Source organism: Diachasmimorpha longicaudata, chromosome 2 (genome assembly GCF_034640455.1).
Source record: "Diachasmimorpha longicaudata isolate KC_UGA_2023 chromosome 2, iyDiaLong2, whole genome shotgun sequence".
Classification (NCBI taxonomy): domain Eukaryota; kingdom Metazoa; phylum Arthropoda; class Insecta; order Hymenoptera; family Braconidae; genus Diachasmimorpha; species Diachasmimorpha longicaudata.
In genome coordinates this window covers 7,118,324-7,142,599 of record NC_087226.1, presented here as the reverse complement: position 1 = coordinate 7,142,599, position 24,276 = coordinate 7,118,324, and the positions used below count along the sequence as shown (strand labels likewise).

Here is a 24,276-nt window from a genome sequence, read left to right as displayed (position 1 = left end):
CAGACATATTTCCAGATATTTATTGAATAGAATTGACAACATCTATCAACCCATGAAAATCCTTTTTCCACTTAAATAAGTACAGCAAATTTTCCATTATCAATAAAAACTGAAAATACGTAGAAATACCATTTCCTCCTTCTCCCCTGCAAAGATAACCACGATTTCCCCCCATCAGCTAATTAAAAATTCAATTCTATAACTTATTCAACAATACACATTGCAACGTGTTAATCACCTCATCCAATAAAGTCCCATGAATTTTCAAGCTTAAAAACTCCACGGTTTTCAGAAAAAAAAACATCTTCGTGTAAAGAAGTCATATAAACTCCCGAGTGGTATAAAAATGTTTTTATCCAAGATAGTACTTTATTGTCCTTGTGAAATAGCAGTGGTTGGTTGAGCCAGTGGTAGTTAAGAAAAAAAAAATTATTGTAACAGTGTTAGTGTACGTTAAGGGGGGTGCCTGGCTGTACCTTCACCTATGGGGGATCCTGCCCTTTTTTTTCAACGTATAATTGCTTTGTTTATCGTCCCCAATCACAACTCGCATTAGCATACACACAAAACTCGTATTCTTTCAGTGTGTTAGGGGCTCTCCGGTGATTTTATAATAACCACTCGTTTTCACCCTCGTGTCAGTTACCTTTCATTCTACAATTTCCATAAAAAATACAACAATTTCTGGATGATAAGTTTTCAGGGAACTTCGTTCAGGTATTTTATCGTGAAAAAATGGAAGGAAGTGAGGGGTTGGTTGATGGAAACCGGCCAGAGGGGGGGGGGTGGAGGTGGTTCAATTCCATGGGAGGAAAAGTGGTATGCGGACGACATGGATCATGCATAATTAACGGGGATTCTTGGTGAGGGCTGATGGAGGTGAAGGTATTTCATGGAATGAGGAAAATTCTGGGATTCTTGTAACAAGTTTTCTGAAATACCGCGGATTTTCTATGTTTGGTGGGTGACTTTAGGGGTGTAGATCAATGAAATTGAACAATTGAGGCTGGGATGGGCACTCATGCTGGATATTAAGATATGGGTCAAGTTGAAATTTAAATTAGAATTTATTTAGGGGCTAATTATGTGCTTTAATGCAAAATCAAAATAGCTCGGTAATTGGGACCGATAGAATTCAGTAATTAGAACTCGAAAGAGCAGTCCTTTGACCCGTTTTTTGCGAGACCATGTTTTATAGAATAACTGACCCAGTTCTCTGGGCCTTCCTCCCCTTCGGAAATGAAAATAAAGAATCACTTAATTAAAGTGGAAAATTCCTTAAAATCGAAGAGAAAGAGAGATTTTTATTTCTCCCAATAAATTCACCTCAGCTGCTTCTCCATCTCCACCCAAATGTATATACCACGATGTTATTATATGAAAGAGGCGTTCTCGTCTCCTTTGGACCCCTTGACGTTATTCGGTGAGTGTATATGATACTGTGGGAGTCATCCAGGTGCGACTGACAGGAACGATCATTCAATAGATTTACAGCTAATCATTTTACACGCCTATTTCTACGCTCCCAACCCGTGAAATATCGTGTCGGGTTAATCATCCGGGTAACAGGCCCAACATATTGACATCGATACTCGCGTCGAACCCATTTGAACCTCTATTTAATTGATTTTTAAAGGCTCAACGATTTTTCATTCTTATTGTACCTCGAATTCTAGGGTTGGTTAATTATTCTCGCACTTTGAGGACTAAATAGTGGAGATTTTTGAATGTTCTCGAGAGGAGTATCACATGGAGATCATAATTGATTGATTTTCACTCCAGGAATTTATTTAATTGCATTATTATGAACCTCATGAACCTGTTAAACTGAAGCCTGCAGTTGCAACTGAATTCTGCTTCGACTCCTTTCGAATGAATTTATTTAATTTTTGAAGATCATTTTCGATATTTTCTATATTATTTAGGTACCAGCAATTTTGAGTTAATTAATTAGCATAGAATTGTTACTCACAAAATTACGTCAAATTTGAATGGGAATAAAATTCGAAGGAGGTGAGGAACTTGCAGCCAAAGGTTTTACGCATTTTTTAAGTGTCTCCGATCCATCCACGCGATATTCGCCACATCATTCATCACTCATCACCGAATGCGCAATAACCACATGACCTTGATTATTCAATGAGTGATGCATGTCATAATTAAGCTCATTAATTTTAATTTCTCCATAAAAATCACACTGACAGATGATATATCGAGGATATTCATATTCACACACGAGTTTCCGAGTGTTACAATTCGCTGTTATTGTTTTTCTTACGGCGTCACAAGTTGCATGTGTATCGCGGGATTGATATACACGTGATTACTATACAAACTTGTGAATTACGAGTAATCCCGCCGATATCTGTGCGATTGCCAGGTGTGGCAGGAGGGGAACTCCATGTTTTCCACTTCAGGGGTTCGTCAGTGATATTTAATGAGTTTGGGCTGACATTTTTTAAAAATTGGGGGCGAAAAATTGATGAAAGCGGAGGGAATCTATGGGAAAATTATGACAATTGCTAGAAACGAATTCTATGGAACGGCAATGATTTTTTGCGCCATGTTAAATTGGAGATATCGACAGGGTTCCTCAACATCCGGGCTGCGCCCTGGAAAAGAACAGTGTTCAGGGCGTAATTAAAAGTTTGCGCATCAAGAACTCCGTGAATAGCACATTCGCATACACAAGCGCAAGGGAATTATCTGTATCGTTTCTGTGTAGTGGTATATGCAAAGCCCCCATCTTCCCCCTGTCCCCGTGATGGTATTGGCCACCTCCGTGTGAAAGCACCTCTCACGCGAGTGATAACCGTGTCTTTTCACAGTCGGCTTTTGTAGAGCATCACCAATGGCTGACAGGTGGATAACATTTTTCGTGATCTTTATGAAGTTATGGATCCGTTCATTCATTAATCTACCGTATTTATCACGGGAATCTGATTATGTAATTTTTTATTCATTTTTATGGAGATTAATTCAGTTTTATTTGAACTCGGTAGGAGAGATAAATGATGAATAATTAATGGAGTGCATGTTGATGAACAGAAAAAAATGAAAAGCATTTTGGAAAATCTTGTTTACGCAGTTGGTTATCGTTCCATAATTTTTAAAAGTCAATTATTTTTGCAAATAAAAAATTAACATGTCATGAAGTATTGTATCTATTTTTATGTTCAAGTATCAGGGAAAATTTCCTTCCGTGCAGTGGAAAAATATTTCAAAATATTATATTCCCTTACGAAATAGGAAATTTAAACCCTAAAATATTATTTCAACCCCAAAACTGTTCATTCCACTCTAAAAACCCAAATAATTGAATTTTCCCCAGCTCCCTCGTGCATCATCTGGGGCTCGTCGATGCGTGTTACACCGTTCTCCACCCTGTAGTGACCAGGTCTGAAACTCATGTCCAGACGAAATAGTCGAGAGGGTGGAGGAGGGGGGGGGGAGAGGGACCAGGTGTTGTGGGGACTAGCCCGATGATGCGATCGTGCCATATGCTGTGAACGGGGGTGGTTGGCACATACCTAGTTGTACGAGCCTACTAATTAATTCCCGGTGTGTGCCTTTGTTTCAGTTGAAATGAACCCCCGCAGAAATTACCCTTATTTATTCTCTGTCTCTTTCAGTCGGTCGCTGGCCTCGGCGCACACCTTTTACCCCCCCTCGAATAAGTGGAGGAGCGAATGTAGGAGAATACGAGGACACTGAAAAATTCAAAAATTCATTTTGACAGTTCCGAACTCCATTTTCTTTTTAAGATAACTCATTTGATGTCATTCGAGAGGGGATGAGACGTTAAATAATAATTACTGTGATTGTAATCGATACTGGCGATGCTGATGGCGAAGGGAGTGGAGGGGAAATTGCTTTCCCTTGTGTGTTCAACCCCCCGGAGTGTTACCCAATGGTGGAAAACGATATGTTTGGTGTTGTAGTTGATTCGGGTGGGTCTCAATTGAACGTCAATCGACCGTGTCGACGTGAGATACTTGCGATGAGCAGACGTACAAGTGATTGAGAAGATTTCAAAGATTATTTGACGATCAGGGGGAGGAGGGGGTGTTGGGAATCTCTTCTTTCAGAGGGCGCACTCAAAAATCCGGGCCATTTTGAAAAATGTGGTCTCAAATGAAGAGTTGAGGTGGATTTTATGGATTTCATTCCTGGAAATCATTTCGAAATTTCAAAAGTAAAACAAAAATTTTTCCTGGCCAATACCTCGAAGCATTCGATTGGATTGCGCGTTCAAAACAGTTGCAGTTATGGTGCAGAATTTAATTCCCAAGCTCAGGACAATGTAACAAAAAACATTGGAAAATATGAAAAAAGAGAAATGTCCATGACCTCTGACAGCGGAACAAATCCAAAGCACGCGTATCATGACAGCATCGGGCTGGCATTATACACGCCGTGTGAAGTCACCGGCTGATTGATGGTGTTATTAGTCACCAGGGCCCACATAGTGTCGTTTGCCCTGGGATACAATAAAATACCTCCTCCACCATAGTGACTGTCTCCGCGGTTCTTCACTCCTCGGAGACTGGCAAATTACCTGCAGCATTTAGCGGGCGATTAGGGGACCATCTCTCTCAACTGGGAATTTTTGTCTCGTTAATTACCCGGGTCCTTTCTATTTCTCAATGCCCCCGTAACGGATTTTTTTGGTGACTAATGGGTAATTAAAAACTTTTATTTCTTATACTCATTGAGAGATCTTGAGCTTCATTCTTTTATTCTACCAACAAAAAATGAGATAAGAATTGCCTAGAATATTTAATTACGGAGAGGAAAATTGAATAGAAATAAGTGAAACGTAAAAATTATTTTTCAAAACGAAACCCAACGAAATTTTCTGCAAAAAGCCACTTTTTCAAAAAAAATTACGGAACATTGTCGTATTTTTTCGGTGACGACCCTGGGAATCGCCTGAACTTTTCAAATAAGAAAGTACCCTGAGCAATCCTAATCTCATTTCAATCCCCAAACTTATGAAAAATTTAAAGATAATGATCAAAATGTATTTTAGTTTCAATCGATTTTCTCCAGGTAGAAATAAAAATTCTCGTGGCCCCGGAAATTTCATTTTTAAACTTAAACTTGAAATTTTTCCATGTTCAATGCGCCAATGTAATTAAATTAAAATTCATGTTTACAAACAACGCAGTCGTCCGATAATTGTAGAGGCGTCGATAACAACCTCGAAACACTGAAAAAAAAAGCAAACGTGTGTTTGTTCACTGGGTCAGTAGTGACAAGAAAACCTCTAGCGGGGCCTTCAGTCAGGTTGGCGTGTCGGTTGTGATGCGTGCTAGGCGTCTCGCGACGTCGCTCCAACCTCACGAGCACCACATACTCCCCATACAAACCATTCTCCACTATATCCAGTGAATACGACCGGCCCTCTTGTACTCGCTCGTGTAGAAAAGACCTTAACACGGCTGCACCATTACACCACCCAGTGGAGGGTTGACGTGCGTGCGATCACGTAATCCCCCCTCTCCCCCCCTCCACCCACCCACCTATTTTTTTTCTCAATTGTTTATTTTTATAGTATTTTTTTAAGTTCCGACTCGAGAGCTTTAAGACTTCCAGATGAAATCACGTACTCAAGGTAATCTTGATATCTCCCATTCATTTATCAATTTTATTAAAAACTAACAAGCCACTTCAAACGTTTTATCAACTCTTGCACGAAAGTCGGAGGTAATTCGGAAGTCAATACAGTTTCGTAGTCAAGACATTGTACGTTTGTTGATTTTCATGTCATGAAGAGCAATCGATTTTTTATGATTAATATAATTAACTAGGTTGTGAGTTTAAAATGTTAAACTTCATCAAGGATTTATCAGCATTTTGAATAGTAGGTTTTATGAGCCGATTATATTAATTGTGTCACTTGATCAGTTCGGTGGTGATCAGGTGTAATCATCTTTGAAGTAATGCATTGACTATTTATATTTTACCGTCTGCCCATAACGGTCATTTCCACTGGCAGCGCTGTATGTCATATCATTTAATTATTCCCAATTGCCCAAATCGTGGGGATAACAAAATACATTTTTAAAAATACAGATGGAAATTTCAGGGTTTGTCATAAAGGCGATTTTTGTACAATTTTTTGACGTTAACGTCAAATGAAAATTTGACATTAGTTGACGAAGTTTGAAAAAATATCCCAGTTAACAAATTACTCGTGTCAGTTGGTTAAATAACACGTCTCGATGCGCCTCGATTATTCTCCGGATGTGTCTAGCAAAGAGAGGATGAGAGATTTGTATTTATATGCAATACAGAAGTACGAGGGACTGCTGGCCGTGTCTTTACGACTCTATTATGAGTTTATCTGGAGTACGTGTATACGTACACTTACTCTGGTCATCGGGGTGGGAGGGGGCTGATCTCGTCTGTGCAGCATTCGCGGCGCAGATTAGGGGGAACTGAATGAATTAATGTGTAGTCGGCACGTCAGAGGAATCAACGGAATTATCGTAAGATCAATCTGCAGAGGATTTATTATCGTTGCAAAATTTTTCTTAATGAATGTTTTTTTTTCTGAAAATTTTAATTGTTCCTGATGTGTAATTATTCCTCTCGAGAGCTTAATCATTTCTGAAAGGATGGCGCCAATTTGTTATGAAATCCATTCAAAATCATGTGAAATCATCTTCGACATCGTGTAATTATCTATTGCAAAACGTTGAAATAAGACCAAGCGAATCTCGATTTTTATTTAGAGATTAATTTTAGTGATTTTGCAGACTTTAACATTTCGCGAGTCATTGATTGCGAATTAATGGAGTATTTTAAAATAATAGCCTTCATCAAATCATGCTGTGTGATGTGTAAAGTCAGAAAAAGTCTGGCATTCTAAAACTGCAATCAACTAGCCGAAATCATTGCTTTAATGATGTCTAATTGACTTAATTTGAAAATCATGGCGCTCGAGAATGGATTGAGCATCTCTGTCGTTCTCGTCCAGTAATTAATTGTTTCAGGCCCTCGTCAAAGGGCCCATTACATCTAAACGTAACTCCCAATCGCTCATTACACCGAAATTTAATTAAAACCATTGTAATTACCTCAATATTTCCTTAAAATTCACTTTTTCCCATTATTCCGTCGAATAATATCCTTCAAATGGCTACAACATCAGCTTCCGTGATTATAAAAATTCTGTTAGCATAACCCAACTTGAAAAAGGGTCGATTCATAATTAAAATGATTGCCGGCATTAAACTCTTGCAATTACAGTAGGCCCTCATGATAAAACGAACGATCCATACTGCGATGTTGTTATTCGTATACAGTGGTATCGTATGCCTTGAACTAATAACACCCTTTCGCATTACATTCTCCCCTCTCTCCCCCATCGCCTGCCTTATCACATTTCAAAATCGTCAGTGTTGTGCACAAAAACAGGAAAAAAATGTTTGCAATATTCTTAATAGGACAATTAAAAATAAAGAAGATGAATAAAATTCAACTTTTGGGTTTAAACGAGAATAAAATCATCAATTAGTTGGAGAATCGAGTGGTTGAGGGCTCAGCCGGTTTTTCAGACAGAGACAGGTGCTGGTTGTCTCTCGATCGTTTTCGATTTTTACTTTATAAGAGTCTCTTTCTCTTTCTCTTTACACACGTCAACTGGCAACTTTTATATCACTTGTACATCTGCGGGGATACGAAGTGGAGACAGAAGCTAATGCTTGATGCAGAGCAGCTGGGTACTTAAACTCCGGTAAATTTAATTTTTTCATGGAATCATATGGGTGGTGAAAAGGAAACAAATAACACGTTAATTCTGTTATTTATCGACAGTTTGGTGGGGGAATTTTATTAATATTTATGGGTGAGAGACGGAAGCATATTTTTATGGGAGAATTTTTAATTAATAATCGAAAAGGGTTTAATTTGTGAATGTGGGGCATCACAGCGTGTTTTTGGCAATTAATTTCAACATTGAATGATACCATTTTGATGAATGGGCACGAAACTCACGTGTCATTGATAGTATGATGAATAGTTCGTTAATTTTAATCATATCCACTTTATTCCATAAAGAAAAGTACTTTACTTTGTAAAAAATGCGGAAAATTTGAATTATTTCTGTGAATAAAATCAAGCCGTTATATTTCGCCCCTTAATTTTATTCATTGGATTCAATTCATTTAATTTCATCGATCAATTAACACACTCATTTGCCTCCTTACAGCGCATAATCAATGAAACAATTACGTCCAGTATAAATTAATCAAGTCTCCCTGTCTCCCGAAACCTCAACTGTTCCATCTGAAAAGAAGTCTGACAAATAAACAACTGTGTACCTCCTCGGAAATTGAATGTAAGTCACTTGTAACATGTCACCCGTTAATGTACATAACTCGAAAGCCGTTGCACCGATAACCGAACGCTCAATATCTATCACCAACTGAACGTTGAAATAAAAGCATAAATAAATAATGTCACCAGTGACGTAAGCGATACGCCTTGTCAACTGCGGGCGATTTATTGCCGATCACCCAACGCCCAACAATTCGGTGTGAAGTACAGAAGCTGTTGAGCGAAAAGATCTATCGCAATCGACGTTGATAATTTAATTAAAAAAAAAAATTAATCATCGATTCGATACATTGAGAGAAAACTGAGTGCAATCGAAGTCATGGACTAGTAGGGTTCTAAAAGCACCAATTTTCAACCTGAACCATACCATGAATCGATCGAATATCTGTGCTATATTATCTGAACATAATGCCCAATGTTCCTCAACTGAAATCGATAATGTCTCATTTCGAGTCGAGTATAATTTTATTCCTCAATTTTAGTTCTTTTTTTATCAATCTCTACCAATTTTGAATAAAATCACAATTCAATGATACCTTAGATTGGCTAATTTCGGGTGGTTGTATAAATGTGGTAGATGTCTGAATGGCAGGAGAGGCGGTTTGTGGCCAGGTGCCCGCGATACGAAATGGGAAAAATGCAAATGAGGAGTAATAACGAGGAGGCAAGCGTATCTCCGGGTCGTATCTTCGTATATACGACGGCGCGATACCCCGTTGTATACCAGAAGGGATCCCCCCACTTCTCCTACCCTCTCTACCCCCTTCCCGCCCCCCAGAGTAGGGTATATCCTACGAGACTTTTATGATATATTCAAGTGTACGATATATTGAGCGGTCAAGCAGTCACTTATGTGCCCAACGGGAGCACAATACCTGTGGGCATTGGGCTGTCGGTCATGTCCCGCAATCGCATAATTTTGATATTAACTTGACACTAATTTGTTGCTAGATTTGGAATTTAATTGATGGAGGGAAATTAATTATCATGGACTTTCTTTAAATATTTTAAAAACTGATTCTACGCCGAGAGACGTATATATATATTTTTTTTTATTTAGGCTTACCCAAACCTACAGGTTTATAAAGTTATATGCAATATGATAAGTTATATTAAGAAATTTGCTGAGTACTTGGACACATTCTTTTTTGATGATTTTGAAAATGTACGAGTGTCATGAGGTGGAAAATATCTATCTTGATCTCTATGTCGATCATGGAGAGGACAATGCCACAGAACATGGTCCAGGTCTTCATAAGGATAATCACGTCAAAGGGAAGAAAAGTATTCAGTAAAATTTGCGGAACTTGAGTTCGTTTATCGACTTCAAAAATGACTAAGAAAATTTCCGTGACGGTAATGCAATTTTTCACTAAAAATTTAGATAAAAATTACGAAACGCTGTGAAAATATTGCGTAAAATTTTCCTTCACTGGATGTTGCTTCGGAATTCCGAAAAAGACACGTAGTTTTTATTGAATATTTCTCTCCAGGTACTGGTATTCCAAATGATGAATTTTGGTTAGCTTTGGAATTTCATTGGACGTTTTTCTGTCATTTTAATTAAATCTCGTGGTGAACGTGAAGCGGACGACATTATTTAGCCATCATTCCCGGATTATTACGAGTTTAACGTTCAATTCACCAGGAAATTGAGTTCCTGGTATCCCCGCGGTGTACATACATACGACTCCACAGTAATGCAGAGTAGAAGTGTGAATAAAGCTCTGTGGGACTTGGTCCGTGTAATGTGCCTAGCCCCTTTCATTAATAACTGCACCAGATTAATAATCCCAATCCCTCCGCCCCATTTCTGCCTTCAGGGTACACCACCGCGACATGATGTCCGTGGAGGGCACACGTTTGTACATGTAATGTCCCATCAAATCCATGCACACAGGCGAGATCAATTCGTCACCCTACGACGTTCCAATTTAAATTCAAAGGGTAATTAATTGGATTTATGTAATCGTTATTTCATCTAAGTTTATTTGAATGAGTTGAATTCCTGTGATTCAATGCATGAGGTGACTCTGGTTTAAAGAAGGTAATTATTTAGATGGAATTTAAGGGAGGATGAAGAAACGATGACTCAGACATTTTTATAGAAAGGTACGGTAATTTTTTATTAATTTTTTTCCGCGGGCAAAATGGAGAAAGAGAAATTATGGCGTTAGTGCCTCGATAATTAAAAGGAAGAGAGTAACATTTGCACAATTATCTGCAACTGTTGTAAATCCAGGCATTTTTCACTCCCAAAAAATCTAAGAAGAACTAATTTAAGTTGAGCTATTTTTATTTATTTTTGGGGTAAATAAATTTTTTTTACAAGCATAAAAAAAGAAAAATAAAAAACCATTGAATATGACAATTTCAATGCCAACAAAGACTCCATGCTACTAGATAAAAATAATTACTGAATGAGCATAATGACACACCGCGGAGTTTAATTACAACCTTCAATTACGTCAAATTAAATCGAAAACAAGGGAAAATCTTATCACAGCATAATTTCGTATTTTCGTAACAAATTGAATAAAAATATGGGGGAGGGTGAATTAATTGGTGAGAATTCTCTAGCTCGGTGGTTCTCGACACTGAGAAAATCACCCCTTTTGAGATCAACTGTGGGACCTCGTACAGTCACCAAGTAGCCACACCATGAAGAGATCCATTATCTTCGTGAAACGAGAGAGAACAAGAATGAGAAGGGGAGGAGCTGCATAAAAGACTGAGAATGTCAAAGTGAAACTAAATAAAAAAAATTGAAGATCAAAAATAACATTTAAAAAGACATTGAGAGGACGAGCGCGTACTGAGTGGGCGGGTGGGTGGGGCGGTAGGGTGGTAAGGGGAGTCTTCCCTCTCTTCGTTGAAAAATCAGCGCATACCAAGGGCCTAATTAATTTACATAGTAGAAATGGAGGTAGGGAGCACGTAACCGCGATTGGACGGCTAGATTCTACCGGGGTTGCTTCTCCAATCCCCATTCTCAGAATGAATTCCATTGTGCGAAATTTTCTCTTTATTTTGTTTTACCAGCAATAGTAAATACTCGGGTGGAAATTTTTCGTTTTAAAAATAGTCGGGGGATGCGGGAGATACGTTTGCCTGTGCTTTAGTGATTCTCGTTAACAGGCTAAAACATTAGTCGCTTCGGTGTGAGAGATCTCGCAACCTTGTGACCCCAAGACCAACACGATTCAACGGGGCGATACGGGTGTTCCGGACGGTTGAGACTACTGATTCTCAAGGGGAATAAAAATCCTCGTTTTTTGGGAAAGAGAAAGATCAGTTGTTGCGACTGTTATTTGGCAATTTGCGCAAATGCCTCAGCATTGTGATACACAAGTGTAGAAAAGTCATTTGGTAAATTTCGAGAATAAGTTTGTTAACATATCCACAATTAAACATCGAAAAATGATTTAGGTCAAATTTGACGTAGGTGAGACATATGAAGGGGATGAAATGAAAATAATTCATTGAATCACGATAGAATTAATTTCTGAATCATTACGAATTATCTGGATATCACACGGGTGGCGACGAACCACCCCCGGCGCAAAGATGGCAAAGTCCCGACAATGAATACCTATTAAAATGGTGTGAACAATGCCACTGGTTTGGACCCAACTGCTACCGTTTCCACAGTTGAAAAAAAAAAGAAGATACACACCCGCCAGGGTAACCCCAAGTGCTGAGGCTACCGGTGTATATTCTGCCCTTTCAAGGAGTCCCGAGTGATATACTGCGAGATTCACGATATCGCCAGAAGGGACACGGGCCCTACTCTCACTTCTTTTCTCTCTGTCTTGATCCCGTTACCTTTTTCTCTCCCTTTTTTTCCTTCAGAAATTAAACGGTTGATGAGAACGAAATTTCATCGCACGTAGAGCAGAGATGAATAAAACGTATCTATATAACCGTCATACGTCTGACTGTACGACAGGAAATTGTGGAATCAAAATCAAAATGAAAATTACTCTTCATAAATTAAAATCCAATTTTTCACTTCAATCAATGTCTCGATGAAATAAAATAAGTCATATGCTGTCAGGGTGACTTGGAAAAATGACACGGAAATATTCAGAGATTCAAAATTACTCATTAATAGAAATTAATGAATAATTTTCTCGCTTACCATTCATTACTACCATTAATTAATTTTCTCCGCTCTAATAATATAAAAACAAAGCAATTAAAAAAGTACATTCAATTGAATGAAAATGAAACCGTTGGCGATTTATAATCCTTCATCATTAAAATTGCAAAAATGCATTTCGTGAACAAAACAATCACTCGTGCATTAAACCGCCATTTTTTCACTCTCTTTAAATCCTCAAGGAAACAAAGACAAATTTCGTTGATCACTTTTTCCCATTGTTTCCCCTTTTTCATTGTTTTCGGTACCGAGTGTAACGAGTAAATCGCGTGCACCTATCCCAGAAAATTCCTCTCGCCGAGGGATCCACGAGAGATAATAAAATAATTCGATTACTTTGTTTTTCTTTTGACGAAATACCGATGGAAAAAAAAGCAAAAATAAAGGGCAAAAAATCCTAATGATCAAGAAGCAACAGTGGAGGTTAATTTTAACGGTGATAAAACTCACCTTGGAAGTAACTCTTGGTGCGGAGATAACTGACACTGAGCCTGAGTATGCTTAGCCGATCCAATTTACTGAGAATGTTTTGCTCAAATGGAAGGAGCGACGCTAACGTATCCAATTCAGCATTGAGCCTCTCTCTGTGTCGTTTGCTTGGATTTGACTTGGTCACGCCGTCTTTCTGCGGTGGTTTCAAGCTGAAACGGAAATACAAGCAATTTGTTAGTGATATGAAACGAATATAAATCATGAAGTTGTACAACACTGAGAGAAATGGACTCTTCTTGATTCAAACTAGCTTCTGCGTTACATGGATTCAATGTAGTACGCACATCATTTAAATTTTGAAGATTAAAATCTGTAATTTAATATTACTAGAAGGTCATACTAATAAAATCATTTTGGCTGAGTTGGTGCGTAATTGACAGTCTAGGAATAGTCATTAAAATATTCATTATTCTTTCTGAATGACTTGAGTGTGCTGAATGGCGAAGTCACATGAACCATTATTGTTTAAGGAGACAATTGGGGAGAGAAGTCTATTAATTAATTTGTTCTTTTTGTCGAAAGTAACATTCGTGTATAGAGATGTCAATGATGATGATTTTTTACAAGGAGAATCATTCCACTTCGATCATCAAATTAAATGATTGCATCATCTGCTGAAAAAATTATTTTGTAACTAGTTTGCCGGGAAAGTGCAGAGCATTAATGATGGAGTGATGTTAAATTCAGTGAACCATTGAATTCATTTTGAAATACATCATAATAGAAATCCCATTCAGAAATATATATTGACTGTACTGTGACGACAGGAATTCTCCATTTATTTTCCACTTGTTTGTTACGTTGAAATTATTTTGTATATTTATTAAATCTGAGAGATTCTATTGAAACCCAATTTCCCCCAGATTATGCAATATTTTTGAATGATTTTTTCTTTCTAAAATATTGAATCTGCACATGATTTTTCATGTTTATGACGTCAGGTAAAATTTCTTGAGGAAATACGGTTGGCAGAGGAGTTACTTTTTCTGAATGTGAAATAAGTTTTTGCAGTGCAGAAAGGCACTAACAAATAATCATGGCATGACCCTCGCGGTCGAGTTCAAACGTCCAGAAACAAACGAATTCGAATTTTTTTCGACCTCGTCCACCTCCCGTACATCTGTTTCAACTTCTAAAACCGTCCCGGATAATGGATTTTGTGTCATCCAATAATTAATAGAGTTCTTCGGGCGCACAGGCGCCATATACGGCGAAATCTCATTCATCACGCTTTCTAACCCCTAAGCATTTTAATTAAAAACCCGAGGTATTCTTCAGTCTACGTACGTACATGTACTTTAGCGATAGGCGAATTGCATTTTGGCCGCAATTCTGCTATCATTATCATGGAAGCAACTTCACGGTCGTTAATTCTTCATGAAGTCGGGAAAAAAGGGGGAAGTCATTGAGAAAAAAAATTGCGTTTGCAGTTAATACATTACAATGTAAACAATTATTCCTATGAAAAATGTTTTTTTCTCATTAGGAAAATAGTGATTATTCAGTGTAAATGGTTTACGTGTGAATTAATACAAATTAATGAGCAGAATCATAATTCAAATGTGGACTAAAATGAATAATAAACTATAAGATTTTATGTTTTTTTTTCGTACATTGTGCAATCAGAAATATTTTTTTCCGGGAAATAACAATCAAAAATTCAAATGAAGCTCGTTTCAAATTTTGGAGCATAATTTTATTTTCAATTTTCACAATCGTTAATGGAAAATGTTGATTTATTCAAAACAATCCATCTAACAATCTATTCATTATCATTAATCCGTAATGAAGGAAATTCCCTCTGAACTCACAGATTCATGTTCCCCTAAACGGCTGGGATCCACCGAAAATGTCAATTAATTAGTGTTTGCGCGAATACTCGCACGCCGAAGTAGTCACGTGAGATCACGATAACCGGACAGATCGATAATACCTTTCGAAAGCCAAGAGCACCAGGTCGCACGACCGTGTTATCGCGGGCGCACTGCCCATTGGCACACAAACTCAAGGAGCGTGGGTCTGACCGACCCCGCGTACCCCCCCCAATCCCACCAACCAACCCCATGTGATACCATTCCACATTTATTCGTAAACTCCATCAGCGATTTAATTATTCTCATCACGATGAAGAGGCAGAAAATAATTTTTCCCATGATTCATGCGCACAGGGCATTGAGTGCCCTCGAGGGGGGTATGAATCAAGTGAGTGACAAGGTTTTAGCCAGGTGACCAACGCCCACCCGCCAAGAACCATCCCCCGTTGCTCCAACGTACCACATATTGTAATCCATCGCCAGTTGGGACTTGATCATAATCTGATCCGCCATGCGTAAACCTTGTGGCACTTATTTGGATTTTTTTTTCATATTTAGGGAGCCCGGGCAATGTCTGAGGTGAATGTGGACAGAGAACAAAAAATTTCCCCGATCATATTTGAAATATTAATACGTTGAATATCGATATTCATTTAATTATATTTATCATAAAAGAAATGTTAGAGAATCTGAACAATTTCGAAATGAAATTTTGCAGAAAAAATTTCATTTTTCTTGAATTCCAGATCTTTCTGAACTTTTAGGGAGTTTTTTTTTAATTTCGATATGTCAAAAAAAATCACGAAACCAATGGAATTTATGTCTTTCTTGAATTTCCAATCGTCTTTGATTTACATAGAATTTATTCAACTCAAACAAATAATTCTTCAGCGTAAACAAACTTCCCTCAAGAAAATTACAATTACCCGATTCATAGTACCTCCTCATGATTGCCCAATCCTTTGTGAACCCCCAGTTGAAACGCTACCCTAAATAAGATTTTTAAGAAATTGATTGAGTTGATTATTGCCAACAAACATTTATTTCCCGCAATCACGTGAAATCGTGCAGGTATTCATTTTTCATTTATAGACAGACATTTATTTTTGTCATTACGAATCTAAAAATGAGGAAGTGGGTGAATGCATCCGACGCTAAGGAGGTGAGGGGAGGAGAGGCCGACGAGGAAGAGAAGCAAAGCCCAGTGGACAGTGGCGAAAGCAGCAACTGATAAATATCGTGGAGTTTCTCCGCAAAATGTAAACTCGAAAATTCCGATATTCATCGCTTAAAGGGAGGGATGGGGGGAGGGAACAACATTTGAGAGATCTTCGAGTCCCCGCGGGTGTGTTTCGCACGTGGGTGTTGGAGCACAGGCAACCTTGACTGTAGGCCCTGGCTGATGGATTTGCGCATGGCGTGAGGGGCCAACCAGTGCCACCAGAGGCTAGATGTCTCGATAGGTACTCGTTATTGCCGGGCTAATGGGTCGGTTTACTGATGAGGAGTGACTGTTTGGAAATATAATTTGCCTCGGTTGTTTGGATATTTTCGACGGGGCTTTAGTTATGATGTAGATTTATTCGTTAATTTTTTTTTTCTGATGAACTGTATAATTTTCGGTTTCGACGGAAAAAATTCTACGAAACCCAGAGTTCGCTCACCGATTACGGAAGCGCCTCGGGAAATTTACGTGACGGTATCGCAATTGTTCACTGGCGAGTCAGATAAAATAACGGAACGTTCTGGAAAAATTCCGTGACAGTTCCACAAAATTGCCGACAACGAAATTTCAGAGTAATTTTTTTTTTCTCAGCAATTTCATTAAATATTTGTCTTCGTAATTTGGAGAATGATGTATTATTGCGGGATTAATAATTTCTGAGTTTATCGTAGTTAATCGAAGGTATAAATGAGTCACTAGAATTCAACGGTCGGGCTCTGCATGTGAAAAATCAAAGAAAAAAAACAAATAAAATTTAGTGATTCCGGAGGAATTATGTCTGATTGTCCACGGGGGGTGCATAAAAAACCCATCGTCCGCCATTTTGTGGGTTATATTCGTGGAAGGTCTCGGTGGTGCTGTTAGTGACTCGAGCCTATATACATTCTCTCATTCCCCTTCTTCCTCCCCCCAATTTCATTTCCCCCAGGTACATGATGGGGCGCAGGCGCTGGGACAAGGGTGGGTCCACTATGGATTTTCGAGGGTAGATACCAGGCGCCCGAGTTTCCGGGGTAGAGGAACTAGCGCTGAGGGTTGAACCGAGTTGCTCATTGGGGGATCGTATTGATGGGGAGCGCTTGGTCTAGACCTTGAAGAACAGAACATTTTCTTCGGGGAATGCATGAGCCCAGTGAAGAATTTTCTTTCACGTTTCAAGTCGCCTCGGTTTGTTAGACAACAAAATCAATATTGAAGAAATTGAAAATAGGATTTCAAAAAGTGATATAAAATAAAAATCAATGAAAATGCAAAATTGTTCACAAAAATCAGGAGCAAAAGCTGTTAAATGTTCGTGAAATCAATGTGAGTTTAAGGAAATAAATCAAGAAATGAACACAGCCATTTTTTTGAGGTACTAAGTCACTTCTGACACTTCAATCGGATAAAAAAAACCCGTGATTCATTAAAATGATTGAAGTACTGGTCGCCGACACAAGATAATGTCTCAATCCCCGCATGTTCCCCGGTGATTGATATAACTCACCGAAAAATCAAGCATTCGAATATGAAAAATGTCAACGAAATTCTTCACATTTCTGTGAAGGTACGGTGAGCGTTACCGAATTATTACCGTAGATCGATCGTAATCTACCGAATTATGCAGCAGCCGTTGTTCTAGTCGGCAATGAGAGGGAGAAACAAAATTCAAAAGGGAAACAGCGGGGGTGTCTCGTTATCAATGCTGATGCTCAGTCCTGATAATCGGTGACCACGTGACCCGAGAGTTATGACTTATTTTTACGAAACTACAGTGTTGGTACTTTGAGTGCTTTCGGTAATTAACAACCACCAAATTTTTAGTCAAGGGGAATTCAGGTGGGGAAAAAGAGAAAAAACATTACGTGAAATAAAGTAAAATTTAGGAGACATATTCTTTAGGAAATTTGGTAATAAAAAAAAATAATTTCTGTGTCCAGAAAAATTGGTTATTGAGAGGGAATTGCAAATTTGTTTAATATTCAATTCTAAATAATTCTTTTTTTTGAATTATCGGTAAATTTCCATTTTATTGCATGATGCTCTTCATTAATGACAAACTAAGATTTTTCTTAGATTAAGAAAGATATTGTATGTGAAATAAATACATTTAGTTGAAAATTCTAAATAAAAATTTTTATTTCACGTAAATGAAGTACCTCTGTAATTGTGTCGGAATGTATACGTTACGTGAAACGTAAATTTCTCCCCCTAGTTATCAGGAAATTAAAGCATAGAGCACTTATGAAAATTAAGGAAATATCACAATATTAATTTCACTGCTCAACAGCTCCACAATTTTCGGAACAATTTTTATGACATTTTTCATCATTCATTGCAGCAGTATTTCCGTGAAAAATATTGAGTTGATAGTTAATATATTCTTTCACTGGGGAATTGTTGCATAAATCTGCATTCTCACGTTTTCCCTCTTTTTCGTTGGTTCGATGAAAAGACCCTGACACGCAAAGCCGGTTGTTCTCAATGTGCCTAACATCCAGCATCATTATGTAATTACGATGGGAGAAATGGCTCTTCCGGTGGATTACGAGGATATTTGTAATTGCCAAGTATTAACGGTTTTTCAATTCAAATTACAATTTTCTTAAATTTCCAACTTCAGCTGATATTCGTCAACTTCGAACACCCGAAAAATTATCAATTGTTTGATAATTGATTTTTTTCACGATTAATCCATCAATTGATCAATGGACAGGAAAGAAAAGCAATTGCGTCATGTGTTTTCTGAGAAAATTTGAATTGAAATATTGACCTAGAAACATGGTTAACTCCTCCTGTCTATAATTGTCCTTGATACATCCAAATTTTCGAGTATTCCAAAATTTGTGGTTAGCAGAACGCACCAGAAGGTCGCTGCTCAACCGAAGGAACCAGAAACATTAAATTTGATGGGTCTTGACCATTTGAAAAGTGAACCATAGCATTCTGACAAAAAATTAATTACTTTAAATAAATTGTAGCTCTTGGAAAAAGTAAAAAATTATTTATCGCACTTATTTTCCTCGAGCATTATTAATTTCCATCTATGAAAGGACTTTATCGAATCGATTATTGGGCTGTTAAGCCACTGAAGTCGGCTTAAAAATAAAACACTGTAATTACAGAATAAAATACAATGGGAAAAGTTCACATGGAACCAGCGGTTTAATTTCCCCTTAATGTAACATACGTGATGAGAGACGTGTTTCGAGATATTAATTCATCAATTTACCCACAAAATGTGAAGACAACCAATGGATTAATTTGTCAGAAAAAAATGAATTGAAATATTGACCCAGAAACATCGCCAGCTTCTCCTCCCCATAGTCGTCCTTGATGTCGCATCAAAATTTTCGGGTATTCCAGTAACTCGTGGTCAACTGAACGCACCATAAGGGTGCTACTAGACCGAAGAAGGCGAAGACATACCATGCAGTTACTACCTCGACGCGTCAACAAAACCACAAATTTTCTGTTGGTTAAACCCTCCCCCCCACACGCTTCTCCCGACATCTGGCCAATTGTTCCGTGACAGGATGTCGAAATACAGTATTCACTCTTACGTATTCTCAGCATACAGAAGAGCGTAGAAATGAAAATGAAAAAAATATATACGTACAAAATATAAAATGTATGGCAATGTCAGTTGGCCTTCCGGACCACTTTCTCTGGGTAAACGATAACAAGAGGGTGAATGCATATTCAACCTGGTGTCGATAAAAATAAAAATAAAAAAAATATGTGTCAGCAATTGCAAGCCAAGGGGGTGCATTATCATCGTGACTGACGGACCGCGTAACCTAAATTTGTAAAACATCATATGTTAGAAAATACACGTTTAACGAAAATTGTTGATAAATTTTCGGTTATGAAATTTTCCTAAATCTTGGGAGGGGAAATAATACGATTGACGCTCGCTAATTCAGGCAGAAATTCGAAGGCTCATGCTGATTGAGAATTAAATCTGAAATAAATTAAAGAACAGTTGAAATAATATCGACCTTTTCGAGAGCAAGAACTTATCGAGATGAGTAAAAAAATTAGATTTAAAAAAAATTAAAAAATTTAGTGATAATCAACTGTCATAGAACAGTTGGATAAGTTTTATCGAAAATGTCTCTCCGTGCAGTTCAGTCGGTCGACATCAAATGGACAATGCAGTTAATCCAACGGAATGCGTTAATCAAGAAACTTCTTATCGAATTGGTCACGGGTGTGGACATAAACAAGACAGTGAAACACGTCCCGTGCGATAAGAAAAATCAGTGAGACAGTGATCCTGGTCAATCGAGGGCTCTCGTTTCTACCGGAGTCCTTACCTTATCCCTACAATTTAAAAATCATTTTTTCAAATCTCGGTAATTTAATTTAAATAAATCACCCGACTATTCTAATTAAAGGGAAGACTCCAGAAAAAATCTCTCCGGGTAGAGTGAGAAATTTAGTATTTAGGAAAAAATATGTTTGCTAAATATGCATTTACTTCAAAGTAATATTTATTTTTACAAAATTGTCCTTCTTCGGTGGAGTCAATACCAGTCAATTTTCATTGGATTATGTAAAATATATTGTTCTAGAATATAATTACGTTGGTTACAACCTTGAGTGAACTCCTGCAATGATGATGAACATGAAAAAATTCATTGAAATTCTTCTCTCAGAACATTATAAACGTAATTAGACGCCTCTGGTAATGATTCAATAGGAGAAATATGATTTTGAAAAAATTAATGTCTCTCAATCAAATGAATATTTGCCAAAAATATATTTCGCTCATTATGAGGAAAGAGCATTCAGTTGTTTCATCAGAAGCAATTATTTCTTTTTGGTTAAAAATTGAGAGATTAACATTACGTTTTCGTCACCAATTTCGCATTAAAAATCATCATTCGGCGCCTGTCTCACCACTCTTATCTTATTTATCATCACTTACTGACGAATATCATCAATGTAAGCGATTTTTTTACCACTCTTATCGAAAATAACATAAATTCCCGATGCTTTCAGAACACTCGAGACATCAGAAACATCAAAACATCGATTGCGCCGCGAATTAAGGAGCAAAAATTATGTGAATTTTATTCCGCAAACGATTTTACTTCTTTTTGGGAAACGAGAAGAGGGAGGGGAGGAATTTCTAATCTCATTATAACGACGCGAGTTTATCTCTTTGGGGCGACCGGTCCTAGCAGTTGTCAGGGGTCAGGCGTGGGAGATCAAGAGCAGGCCCTGAGTAGGATATTCGGCTTAACGACTTTTTAAGTGACTTTCCAAAGGCGTATCCCCCTGGAATATGAGTTTCCTAACCCTCGGACACTTTAATTTGCGCGGCCTATGCCATAAGGCGATCATTTGGCATTTTATTTCATCAACGTTTTTTCACGACGGCATCTTCAACATCCGTTGATATTTTTTCAAATTAGAGGACAAAATATTTTTTTTTTATTGAGAATAATTTTTTCCATTTATTGAGAAGTCGTCAATGAAAGCAAATTCATCAATTCCCCTTAATGACCGGCGGAAAAATAGTCATAAATTTCCCCATACTCTTGAAAATTCTCAAAAATATTCAGGGACGATTCGAAAAGTCACAGTAAAAAATATAGCACTCGAGGTTAATTATTCATTCAGAATTATCGCACTTGTCCTCGGACAAAAATATATTTTTCTAACCGAGAAAAGTTCTATCGATTCCCCAATAAAATTTCCACCTCTGGGTTATAATTTTCCACGAATACTCGACTGCAGCTCTCTCATTACTGGGTAAACCCAGTAACTCACTCTCCCTATCCTGCATCATCGTCATAACATTGGCGATATCCTCGTCCAGTCGTGTCCCCCGCGAGATATTTCCGATTATCGATCTATCCGCGATGAGATCGTCTCCGTTAAGCCCTCGGTAAGGACAATTAAAACTGATATATCTACAGCCCACGCCTCTCACTACCTTCAAAAAACCCAAGCCTTGTTTACGACACACTCCTGACATGACTCCAGAACCTCCAATCGACAGTTTAAAAACGTCTCATATCGCGATGAAACGTCAGGACAAGAGGTTCCTTGGTGAAAAAGGGGTCGGCGGGAGGGGTAGCCGATAAATTTATCGTTTCACATTCGGTGGAGTGCGATTGCGCCAGGGATTAAAGGAACATCGCAAAAGTGCTTCCGAGTTGTGGTTAAGCTGTTTATTATCATTCTCGGTAGCTCGTTCAATCCCTTCTTCATTCTTCGGTTATTTATTTTTGCTCAACACTTCTCTCGCCTCTACCTGATTGTGGGAGCCGTGAAGGAGTGGAGTACACACTCGATCGTGGGCGTTGTGGGGTGAAATCGCGTTAATATATTCCGAAATAGGAGGCGAGAATTTCTATACTCGGGAGAACAACATGTTTTATTGGTTTTTCAAAGGGGATTTTTTTTTTTATTCCGGGACGAGTTGGTGAAGTCGTTTTCAATGAATACTCTGTTTGAATGAAAGAATAGAGACTGTAGGAATGTTAATAGACGAAGACCACTAAACACAAATTTGTATATTTAATTGATGATCAAGTCAAAATCCATTTGATAATTACGTCGATGTCAGTGAAAGAGTCCTCGTTATTAACGTCCAGAAGTGAATGATTTTGATGTCATGATGTGACATCAAAGTTTGTGATTATAGATCCATTTTTTCGGAAAATGAAATGGATAATTCGAATATTAAAAGAACAATAAAAACCTCACCACTTTTTTTCCTTTTTCCCAACAAAATCTGAGATAAAAAAAAACCAAGAAGATTTGTGGTGCTCGACTGTCGATTTAGATGTTCATTTAATTTAGTCCTTTCGTGTGCGCTGTCACGAAACTTTTCGGTAGCCACACGCGCCACCGAACCGAATAAAAAATCATTCATTAGCCGCACCTATCGGCGAATACCCGACTACAACCCACTCTTCATTTGTCCAACTGAATTTATATCAGTGTCAGTCTGAAAAAAATGGCAATGGCAAACAATAATGACAAATGATAATGGCAAATGATAATGACCGAGACGTTTAGGAATTTTGTTGTCAGACCAATCAATGACAAGATGTGATAACACTATCGGTTTGCATAGGATCGTGCATTGGGAGAGATCAAAGCGGCGCTGAGTCCCGAAAGTCAGATTCAGAGATTGAATTTACCGAATTAGCATCGTTTATTGGTGAGATCGTCGCTCAGTGTCTCGATGCTACTTCCAGGACACGTGTAAATACTTGGATGGCTGAATAAAAATGCCAGACCACTATCGTTTAGAATATTTTCTGCGTTTCATGATAATACTGAGGATGTCCAGGCGCTTCGGTGATTTTTAAAAAATCCATCGACGGAATTTATTGACGAGAATGAGACTTGTCGGGTGTATTGCGTATCGGAAAAATTTCCCCAATCAATCGATTTATTAATCTATCATTAAAAAATTTCAACACGAATGTTCATTGAAATTGAATAAAATCAGCACTTATCAATTCTCGATTATTCAACGTCTACAGTGGATAATAATAAAATTCGAATTTGCACTGATTAAATTGTGATACCGCGTTTTAATTACACAAAAGATAAAAGACTAGCACCCAGAACTATCGCAAAATGCGACTGAAGGAGAATGAGGATAAAAGAAAAACGGATTTTGTATCCAATTTATCAGCTCTAACCGCAGTATCCGGAGGTGTTTGTGCATTTGGTGCACCTTCTCTCAGTCCGTATATCGCAAGGCGAATAAATGAGTCCGAGAGGCGCACGGCCGATCGGAACCTCAGATAAATATCGTTCAACGCCGATCCATAGACAATTAATTAGTGGGGTAATTAGGGCGTGCTAAGACTCGGACACACATGGCTACAAGCCTTCACACCCGTCTATCCGTCTACCCATGTTTTTTTTTCTTCTTTTTCTGATTTTCGTTTTGGTTTTATCTCGTCTTAGCACATCCACCCTCCTGGACCTCTATGTTTATGCATAAGTAGTCGACTGGAAAATTAAGACGCTCGCATCATGTAGTCGGCATGAAAAAATAATTGGGGAGTACGTACGTGTACGTGTCTTTTCCGTAATCTGCCAGTCAAAATAGGATTCAGTAAAAATTACGGAGCAGTTACGCATTTTTTCACTGAACGTTCTATACGTTTTCGTGAATATTCCGGACTTTTTCCTGAAAGTTCACTGAACAGGTGCGTAATTGTTCCGTAATTTTTATCGAATATTGTTTTGACTGACAGGCGATCACATCCAATCCCGAC

General features: G+C 38.0%; 1 protein-coding gene across 2 annotated transcripts in view; it reads right to left on the bottom strand.

Moving 5' to 3' along the window:
• LOC135172937 (aryl hydrocarbon receptor protein 1) overlaps positions 1-24,276 on the bottom strand; it is an 85,575-nt gene that overhangs the window by 34,951 nt on the left and 26,348 nt on the right. For both annotated transcript variants that reach the window (XM_064139462.1, XM_064139461.1), the window contains exon 2: positions 12,959-13,149. In XM_064139462.1, coding sequence (XP_063995532.1) covers positions 12,959-13,149 — 191 coding nt within the window. The remainder of the gene's footprint in view (positions 1-12,958; positions 13,150-24,276) is intronic.